This window comes from Portunus trituberculatus, chromosome 28 (assembly GCF_017591435.1).
Source record: "Portunus trituberculatus isolate SZX2019 chromosome 28, ASM1759143v1, whole genome shotgun sequence".
Taxonomy (NCBI): domain Eukaryota; kingdom Metazoa; phylum Arthropoda; class Malacostraca; order Decapoda; family Portunidae; genus Portunus; species Portunus trituberculatus.
In genome coordinates, this window is record NC_059282.1 from 509,443 (window position 1) to 520,762 (window position 11,320).

The 11,320-nt window shown below is 38.1% G+C and overlaps 1 protein-coding gene across 1 annotated transcript; it reads left to right on the forward strand.

The window, feature by feature from the left end:
- Positions 1-9,323: 9,323 nt before the first annotated feature.
- On the forward strand, positions 9,324-10,121 carry LOC123510339. The gene has a single exon (XM_045265413.1). The coding sequence runs from the start codon at positions 9,324-9,326 to the stop codon at positions 10,119-10,121; it is 798 nt and encodes a 265-aa protein (XP_045121348.1).
- The last annotated feature ends 1,199 nt before the right edge of the window (positions 10,122-11,320 follow it).

An 11,320-nucleotide genomic window follows, 5' to 3' on the forward strand; every position in this document is an offset into this window, starting at 1 on the left:
GCAAAACACACTATTTGTCAAAGGTAGTAAAATATGTCAAAAAGGGTTTATTTTGTTGTATTCCAGCGTTTTATGTAACAAAACTCAGAATTGCAGGGAAAACACACTATTTGTTTAAGGAAGTGAAATATGTCAAAAAGGGGTTATTTTGATGTATTTCAGCGTTTTATGAACCAAAACTCAGAAATGCAGGCAAAACACAATATATGTCTAAGGAAGTGAAATATGTCAAAAGTGGGTTATTTTAGTGTATTCTAGCGTTTTATGCACCAAACTCATAAATGCAGGCAAAACACTATATTTGTTAAAACGTCTTATTCATGTGTTTTTAAGGTGTTTTATGAAAAAAAAATATCTCGATTGAAAATTGTGCTTATTCGTCATTTTACATTATTTTGCTTCAAAACGATAAAATTGATGAAAACAAGCTAGTATAGAGAATCCAAAGTAAAATTAAGAAAAACCTGTAATTTAATCAGTTTTTAGCTGTTTTATACCAAAACACAGAAATGCTATGGAAACACTATTTGTCTAAGTAACTGAAATATGTAAAAAAATGAGTTATTTTGGTGTATTCCAGCGTTTTATGCAACAAAACTCAGAATTGCAGGCAAAACACACTATTTGTCTAAGGAAGTAATATATGTCAAAAAGAAGTTAATTTGGTGTAATCCAAAATCGTGCTTATTCGTCATTTTACATTATTTTGCTTCAAAACCATAAAATTGATGAAAACAAGCTAGTATAGAAAATCCAAAGTAAAATTAAGAAAAACATGTAATTTTATTAGTTTTTAGCTGTTTTCCACAAAAACACAGAAATGCTATGGAAACACTATTTGTCTAAGGAACTGAAATATGTAAAAAATGGGTTATTTTGGTGTATTCCAGCGTTTTATGCAACAAAACTCAGAATTGCAGACAAAACACACTATTTGTCTAAGGAAGTAATATATGTCAAAAAGAAGTTAATTTGGTGTAATCCAACGTTTTATGTAACAAAACTCATATATGCAGGCAAAACACATGATTTGTCAAAGATAGTAAAATATGTCAAAAAGGGGTTATTTTGGTGTATTCCAGCGTTTTATGTAACAAAACTCAGAATTGCAGGAAAACACACTATTTGTTTAAGGAAGTGAAATATGTCAAAAGGGTTATTTTGATGTATTCCAGCGTTTTATGAACCAAAACTCAGAAATGCAGGCAAAACACAATATATGTCTAAGGAAGTGAAATATGTCAAAAGTGGGTTATTTTAGTGTATTCTAGCGTTTTATGCACCAAACTCATAAATGCAGGCAAAACACTATATTTATTAAAACGTCTTATTCATGTGTTTTTAAGGTGTTTTATGAAAAAAACTATCTCGATTGAAAATCGTGCTTATTCGTCATTTTACATTATTTTGCTTCAAAACCATAAAATTGATGAAAACAAGCTAGTGTAGAGAATCCAAAGTAAAATTAAGAAAAACGTGTAATTTTATTAGTTTTTAGCTGTTTTCCACAAAAACACAGAAATGCTATGGAAACACACTATTTGTCTAATGAACTAAAATATGTAAAAAATGTGTTATTTTGGTGTATTCCAGCGTTTTATGCAACAAAACTCAGAATTGCAGGCAAAACACACTATTTGTCTAAGGAAGTGAAATATGTGAAAAAGTGGTTATTTTGGTGTATTCCAGCGTTTTATGTAACAAAACTCAGAATTGCAGGCAAAACACACTATTTGTTTAAGGTAGTGAAATATGTCAAAAAGGGGTTATTTTGGTGTATTCCAGCGTTTTATGTAACAAAACTCAGAATTGCAGGGAAAACACACTATTTGTTTAAGGAAGTGAAATATGTCAAAAGGGGTTATTTTGATGTATTCCAGCGTTTTATGAACCAAAACTCAAAAATGCAGGCAAAACACAATATATGTCTAAGGAAGTGAAATATGTCAAAAGTGGGTTATTTTAGTGTATTCTAGCGTTTTATGCACCAAACTCATAAATGCAGGCAAAACACAATATTTGTTAAAACGTCTTATTCATGTGTTTTTAAGGTGTTTTATGAAAAAAACTATCTCGATTGAAAATTGTGCTTATTCGTCATTTTACATTATTTTGCTTCAAAACCATAAAATTGATAAAAACAAGCTAGTATAGAGAATCCAAAGTAAAATTAAGAAAAACGTGTAATTTAATCAGTTTTTAGCTGTTTTATACCAAAACACAGAAATGCTACGGAAACACACTATTTGTCTAAGGAACTGAAATATGTAAAAAAATGGTTATTTTGGTGTATTCCAGCGTTTTATGCAACAAAACTCAGAATTGCAGGCAAAACACACTATTTGTGTAAGAAAGTGAAATATGTGAAAAAGGGGTTATTTTGGTGTATTCCAGCGTTTTATGTAACAAAACTCAGAATTGCAGGCAAAACACACTATTTGTCTACGGTAGTGAAATATGTCAAAGTGGGTGGCAAACCACACTATTTGCCTAAGAAAGTGAAATATGTCAAAATAGGGTTATTTTGGTGTATTCCAGCGTTTTATGCAACAAAATTCACAATTGCAGGCAAAACACACTATTTGTCTTCGCAAGTGAAATATGTCAAAAAAGGGTTATTTTGGTGTATTCCAGCGTTTTATGAACCAAAACTCAGAAATGCAGGCAAAACACACTATTTGTTTAAGGAACTGAAATAGATTCTCTATTTTAGCTTGTTTTCATCAATTTTATCGTTTTTAAGCAAAACAATGTAAAATGACGACTAAGTAAAATTTTGAATCAAGATATTTTTTTTTTCATAAAACACCTTAAAAACACATAAATAAGACGTTTTAACAAATATAGTGTTTTGCTTGCATTTCTGAGTTTGGTGCGAACGAAACTCAGATTTGCAGGGAAAACACACTATTTGTCTAAGGAACTGAAATATGTAAAAAATGGGTTTTTTTCGTGTATTCCAACGTTTTATGCAACAAAACTCAGAATTGCAGGCAAAACACACTATTTGTCTAAGAAAGTGGAATATGTCAAAAATTGAATATTTTGGTGTATTCCACCGTTTTATGTAACAAAACTGAGATTTCCAGGGAAAACACACTATTTGCCTAAAGAAGTGATATATGTCAAAAAGGGGTTATTTTAGTGTATTCCAGCGTTTTATGCAACAAAAATCACAATTGCAAGCAAAACACAATATTTGTCTAAGGAACTGAAATATGTCAAAAATGGGTTTTTTTAGTGTATTCCAGCGTTTTATGCACCAACACTCAGAAATGCAAGCAAACACTATAAATGTCTTATTTATGTATTTTTGAGGTGTTTTATGAAAAAAAAACTATCTCGATTGAAAATTTTGCTTATTCGTCATTTTACATTGTGTTGCTTCAAAACGATAAAATTGATGAAAACAAGCTACTTTAGAGAATCCAAAGTAAAATTAAGAAAAATGTGAAATTTTATCAGTTTTTAGCTTTTTTCCCCAAAAACACAAAAATGCTATTTGTGTAAGGAACGTAAATATGTCAAAAATAGCTTATTTTGGTGTATTCTAGCGTTTTATGGAACAAAACTCAGAATTGCAGGCAAAACACACTATTTGTCTACGCAAGTGAAATATGTCAAAAGGGTTTTTTTGGTGTATTCCAGCGTTTTATGAACCAAAACTCAGAAATGCAGGCAAAAAACACTATTTGTCTAAGAAATTGAAATAGATTATCTATTTTAGCTTGTTTTCATCAATTTTATTGTTTTTAAACAAAACAACGTGAAATGACGAATAAGTAAAATTTTAGTCGAGATAGTTTTTTCATAAAACACCTTGAAAACATATAAATAAGACGTTTTAACAAATATAGTGTTTTGCTTGCATTTCTGATTTTGGTGCAAACGAAACTATTTGTTTAAGGAACTGAAATATGTCAAAAATGGGTTATTTTCCTGTATTCCAGCGTTTTATGCAACAAAACTCAGAATTGCAGGCAAAATACACTATTTATCTAAGGAAGTGAAATATGTCAAAAATGGAATAATTTGGTGTATTCCACCGTTTTATGTAACAAAACTCAGATTTGCAGGGAAAAGACACTATTTGTCTAAAGAAATGAAATATGTCAAAATGGGGTTATTTTGATGTATTCCAGGGTTTTTTGAACCAAAACTCAGAAATGCAAGCAAAAAACAATATTTGTCTAAGGATCTGAAATATGTCAAAAATGGGTTGTTTTAGTGTATTCTAGCGTTTTTTATGCACCAAACTCAGAAATGCAGGCAAAACACTTTATTTGTTAAAACGTCTTATTTATGTGTTTTTAAGGTGTTTTATGAAAAAAAAACTATCTCGATTGAAAATTTTGCTTATTCGTCACATTACATTGTTTTCCTTCAAAACGATAAAATTTATGAAAACAAGCTAGTATAGAGAATCCAGAGTATAATTTAAAAAAACGAGAAATTTTACCAGTTTTTAGCTTTTTTCCACCAAAACACAAAAATGCCAAGGAAACACACTGTTTGTATAAGGAACGGAAATATGTAAAAAATGGGTTATTTTGGTGTATTCTAGCGTTTTATGCAACAAAACTCACAATTGCAAGGAAAACACAATATTTGTCTAAGTAACTGAAATATGCCAAAAATGGGTTATTTTATTGTATTCTAGCGTTTTATGCACCAAACTCAAACACCAAACTCTATGGAACTGAATTATGTAAAAAATGTGTTATTTTGGTGTATTCCAGCGTTTTATACAACACAAATCACAGTAGCAGGCAAAACACACTATTTTATTAAGGTACTAAAATATGTCAAAAAGGGATTATTTGGGTGTATTCCAGCATTTTATTCACCAACATTCTGAAATGCATTTTATTTTGATGTATTCAAGCGTTTTATGCACCAACATTCTGAAATGCAGGCAAAACACATTATATGTCTAAGGAACTGATATATATAAAAAATGGGTTATTTCGGTGTATTCTAGCGTTTTATGCAACGCAACTCAGAATAGCAGTCAAAACACATTATTTTTTTAAGGAACTAAATTATGTCGAAAAGGGATTATTTGGGTGTATTCCATCGTTTCAGGCACCAAAATTTTGAAATGCAGGCAAAACACACTATTTGTGTAAGGAACAGAAATATGCCAAAAATGGGTTATTTTTGTGTATTCTAGCGCTTTATGCACCAAACTCAGAAGTGCAGGCAAAACACTCTATTTATTAAATTGTATTATGTATGTTTTTTTAAGGTGTTTTATGAAAAAAAAATATCTCCATTAAAAATTTTGCTTATTCGTCATTTTACATTATTTAGCTTCAAAACGATGAAATTGATGAAAACAAGCTAGTATAGAGAATCCAAAGTAAAATTAACAAATGCATGGTATTTTAGTAGATTTTAGCTCTTTTCCACCAAAACATAGAAATACTACGCAAACACACTGTTTGTCTAAGGAACTGAAATATGTCAAAAATGTTTTTTTTTTGGGTGTATTCCAGCGTTTTATGCACCAACACTCTGAAATGCAGGCAAAACACATAATTTGTTTAAGGAACTGAAATATGTAAATAATGTGTTATTTTGGTGTATTCCAGCGTTTTATGCATTAAACTTAGAAGAGCAAGCAAAACACACAATTTTTTAAGGAATTATATTATGTCAAAAAGGGATTATTTGGGTGTATTCCAGAGTTTTATGCACCAAAACTATTTGTGTAAAGAACTGAATTTTTTTAAGGAACTATATTATGTCAAAAATGGTTTATTTTTGTGTATTCTAGAGTTTTATGCACCAAACTCAGAAATGTACGCAAAGCACAATATTTGTTAAAACGTCTTATTTATGTGTTTTAAGGTGTTTTATGAAAAAAAGGCTATCTTGATTAAAAATTTTGCTTATTCGTCATTTTACAATGTTTTGCGTCAAAACGATAAAATTGATTAAAAAACAAACTAGTATAGAGAATGCAAAGTAAATTTTTAAAAAATGTGGTATTTTAGTAGTGTTTTAGCTTTTTTCCACCAAAACACAGAAATGCTACGAAAAAACACTATTTGTATAAGGAACTGAAATTATGTCAATAATGGGTTATTATGGTGTATTCCAGCGTTTTATGCACCAACATTCTGAAATTTCTCCGATTTATTACGAGATGTTGGGAAAGTGGTTTTCAACCCCCTGGGGGATTATGATCCGGGTCCAGGACAACAGCTAGCTGAGCCTTCTCTCGGGTGTTGACCTTCAACTCTTCCTGTCAGCGGTAGTACGCCTTCAGGTGGTTAACATGAACTACCCTCCGCTTCTTTTTTTTTTTTTTTTTTTTTTTTCTTACGTAGGGAAGAGGGCCAGCCAAGGCCAAAAAAAAAAAAAAAAGAAAGTTAGAAAAAAGCCCACATGAGCGCTGGCTCTCCAAAGAGTACAAAAAGTGCCAAAACCGTCAGCCAGAATTAGGGGAGCAAATGCCTCGATACCTCCCTCTTCAAAGAAGACAAGTAGGAATTCGGAAATACAGATGCAGGAAGGGAGTTCCAGAGTTTACCAGTGAAAGGGATGAATATGTCAATAACATAAATATGTCAAAAACGGGTTATTTTGGATCATTTTAGCGTTTTATGCGCCAAAACCCAGAAATGCAGGCAAAACCCACTATTTGTGTAAACAACTGAAATATGACAAAAATGGGTTATTTTTGTGTATTCTAGCGTTTTATGCACAAAACTCAGAAATACACGCAAAAAACTATATTTGTTAACACGTCTTATTTATGTGTTTTTAAGGTGTTTTATGAAAAAAAAACTATCTCGATTGTAAATTTTGCTTATTCTTCATTTTTCATTGTTTTGCCTCAAAATGATAAACTTCATAAAAACAAGCTAGTATAGAGAATCCGAAGTAAAATTAACAAAAACGTAGTATTATAGTAGCTTTTAGCTTTTTTGCACAAGAACACAGAAATGCTACGAAAACAGTATTTGTCGAAGGAAATGAAATACGTCAAAAATTTCTTATTCCAGCGTTTTATGCAACAAAACTCAGAATAGCAGGCAAAACACACTAATTGTCTTAGGAACTGAAATATGTCAAAAAGGGGTTATTTTGGTGTATTCCAGCTTTTATACAACAAAACTCAGAATAGCAGGCAAAACACACAATTTATCTAAGAAACTGAAACATGTCAAAAAGGGGTTATTTTGGTGTAATCCAACGTTTTATAAACCAAAACCCAGAAATGCAGGCAAAACACACTATTTGTGTAAGAAACTGAAATATGTGAAGAATGGGTTATTTTGGTGTATATATATATATATATATATATATATATATATATATATATATATATATATATATATATATATATATATATATATATATATATATATATATATATATATATATATATGTGATGGGCACCGTCTTAATCCCCTTTAATTTATTATTTCATTATATGTGTAGCCTATGGCTACCCAGCGAGGGCCCCTCGGGCTGTTCTGCTGACCAGACAACCCGTCTCCCTCTCTCCACCATTTTGTGTGCCTGCAAGCTTCATATCAGTACTGGCCAGTCTTCAGCGGAGTTAACACGTACGTTCTCGGCATAGTAAGAGACACGTGTGGCTGGACTGTGCGTTACCAATACTCGCTAGTCATCGGTCTGGGAGTTGTGCCCTCATGTTCAGTAGCTGGCTTGCTACTGGGCAGACCGTGACTGTTAGAGCAACGGGCTTGTTGCTCTGGGAGAGGTGTAGTAAGTTTGGCTGCATTTCTCGTGCGTTCGTCCACTTGGGTGGAGCGACGCGGTGGGACGTGTTATTGTTTCGTCCTGTTTTTGCTGTTGGTGGTTGTAGTCACCAGTGGGGTTTGGTGGGCGGCTGTGTGCCCCACCATCTTTTGTATAGTTTCAGTAGTATACTGTATTGTAGTGGTAGTAGCCACGCACACTATTGAATGCTGAGAGGCTTCATGTCGGCCAGTGGTGCGTAGTTGTCGTCCGCCAGACTTGACTGCGACGAGTATTTGGACTCCGTGTATAGCTGGTGTCCGTTTACTTAAGTCTGCCCTACAATCATTGCATTTTCTGTTATCACCATACATTTCCTGTCTCACCATTTCACTGCATACTAATTAATTATTTACTTTTTTTATAGTATATTTGTCTTACTCTCATATTATTATATTATTCATTTTATTTATATTTGTATAATATGCAACACAAAACACTACACATTCACACACATTCACTCATTCATACATACATTCATACATACACAATCACATACAAACTTATTAAAATTATTATTGTTAAATATTATTTATATATGTACCCAACTATTTTTGTAATAAACTAACCCTCCACTGAATGCTTTTAATTCAGTTTCCTCAATTAGCATTAGCTCCAATAGTTGGTACTCTTTCCATACCAACAAATGGTGACCCCATGAGCTAGCTAAGAGGAAGGAACCGTGGCTGTATAAGAGCCACTGTCTCCTAGCCCAAAGACCTGCGCCAGCTCCGCCTGGGGTATTCGTTGGAGGGCTCCTACCCGAAAAAGCTCCACCTCCATATGTGGTGTTCGTGGAGTTGACGGTTAGGCCGGGAGAAATATTATGCCTTAGGCATAGTAAGGGTTAACTATACCCCCCCTCCTAGCACCTTTGTGCTCCCTCCCCCTTCCCTGCTGCGCCTTCTGCGCCCACCTTTCAGCGCCTTCTGCGCCCACCCTTCAGCGCCTTCTGCGCCCACCCTTCTGCGCCTTCTGCGCCCACAGCACCTTCTGTGCCTCCTACAGCACCTTCTGTGCCTCCTACAGCACCTTCTGTGCCTCCTACAGCACCTTCCGTGCCTCCTACAGCACCTTCTGTGCCACAGCGACACCTTCTGCGTCCCTCTGTCCCGCCCACCTTCCAATTTTCACCTTTGCACCCGCCACCTGGATTACGGCGTGATATTGTGCTTACCCGCCACCTGGATTACGGCGTGTTACTGTGCTTACCCGCCACCTGGATTACGGCTTGAGTGTTACCCTTTTCTCGACCCGCCACGTGGATACGGCGTGAATCCCCATCCCCCTGTGCAAGCACACACCAGTGACACACTAGTGACACACTCCAGTGACACACGCCAGTGACACACACTAGTGACACACTCCAGTAACACACGCCAGTGACACACTCCAGTGACACACGCCAGTGACACACACTAGTGACACACTCCAGTGACACACGCCAGTGACAGTGACACTATTGTGTACAACAGCAGCTCCCTAAGACCTGCTGTGACCCATAGGATCTTCACGCCAGAGCCTAGTGCCCATCACCACCACCAGCCATGTCTCAGGAAGACCTTGCTGCGACGGCGGTGTCTTTTAAGGCACCTCCCTTCTACTCGCAGGACCCATCCTTGTGGTTCTGTCTCTTGGAGTGCAGCTTCAAGGCATCCAAGATCACTAACAGCCTCACCAAATTCAACCATGCTGTTAGCTTCTTGCCATCCGACGTGCTTACACATATCTCTGTCGTCATCTCCACTGCTGCCTCCTCTGACACTCCCTATGAAGATTTGAAGACTGCCCTACTAACGAGTCTACAATCTTCCGTCGCCACCCGTCTCCGTGAGCTCCTCTCTAGTGAGGAATTAGGTGATGAGAAGCCGTCACAGTTGCTGAGTCGCATGAAGCAACTGCTTGGTGACAAGTACCAAGCCTTCGACGCTGATCTCTTCAAGCAACTGTTCTACCAGCGCCTTCCTCCTGCCATCCAGCGTAGCCTCTTCAGCGTCAAGGACACTTTGAAACCTGACGCCATCGCTAAGTTGGCAGACGACTTCCTGGCGATTCTTCCTGCAACACCTGCTTCTCCTGTGTCTTCTGTCACTACCACACAGAATGACACCCAGTTGTCTCACCTTACCAAGCTCATCTCTCAGCTTACCACCGAGGTTAACTACTTGAAGAAGCAACTGCATGATGGCCGTCGCTCACGTTCCTCCACTCCTCGCCGCCTCCAGCGCCGCTCCCGTTCTAGGAGCCCAGGTCTGTGTTGGTACCACAACAAGTTTGGTGCCAAGGCCAACAAGTGCGTTTCCCCATGCACCTACAACACGTCAAACACCAACGGCGAGCAGTGATGCAGCCAATTGCCCGCCAGTGTTTCTCAGCGCTGCTCCACCTACGAGACTGCCGCTCCAACACAAGGTTTCTCATAGACACCGGCGCCGATGTCAGTATTATCCCCGCGCCCGCCAGTCTACGCACCTTGCCGCCTCTCTTGCATCTCCACGCCGCCAATGGGACCAAGATTCCCGTCTACTCACGGCGCACCATGCAAGTGAATCTCTACCTCCGACGTCGCTTCGAATGGACCTTCTACGTCGGGGATGTCAGCCAGGCAATTCTCGGAGCAGACTTCCTCAAGCACTTCAACCTGCTGGTCGACGTTAAAGGCCGCAGGTTAGTCGACCCTCTGACCTCTGTCTCCTCCTTTGCTCGACCAGCACCAGGAGACAGCACTCTCCTCTCTGTCATCAAAGGGGACCACCAGTTCGCTGTTTTACTCAAGTCCTTCCCCACGCTGACTCAACCCTACTCAGCCAGCGTGCCCGCTAAACACCATGTGCAGCATCACATAGAGACTTCAGGACCGCCTGTACACGCCAAGGCCCGCCGTCTTGCTCCCGAACGCTACCGCCAGGCCAAGGCCGAGTTCGAGTCTCTGATGCGGCAAGGTATTGTGCGGCCCAGCAGCAGCAACTGGTCATCAGCTCTTCACGTCGTCCCGAAGAAAAACGGCGACATCCGACCCTGCGGAGACTACAGAGCTCTCAACTCTTGCACCAAGGAAGACCGTTATCCTGTGCCTAACTTGCAGGAGTTCTCGTCGCAACTCTCTGGTTCCACCATCTTCTCCCGCATCGACCTCATCAAGGCCTTCCACCAGATTCCTGTTCATCCTGACGACATACCGAAGACTGCCATCATCACTCCCTTCGGTCTGTTCGAATACGTTAGGATGCCCTTTGGCCTCAGGAATGCGGCACAGACGTTCCAGAGGTTCATCGACGAGGTCCTCCGCGGTCTTCCTTCTGTTTCGCCTACATCGACGATCTTCTCATCGCGAGCCCCGACGAAGCCTCGCACAGACAGCACCTCGAACAAGTCTTCCGCCGCCTCCAGGACTACGGTGTCCAGATCAACGCCGACAAGTCAGAGTTCGGCGTGGCCTCGCTCACCTTCCTTGGTCATACCGTCACTCCAGCAGGCATCACTCCACTTGCCACTAAATGTGAAGCCATCCAGCAGTTCCCGAAGCCATCTACCCAGCGCCAGC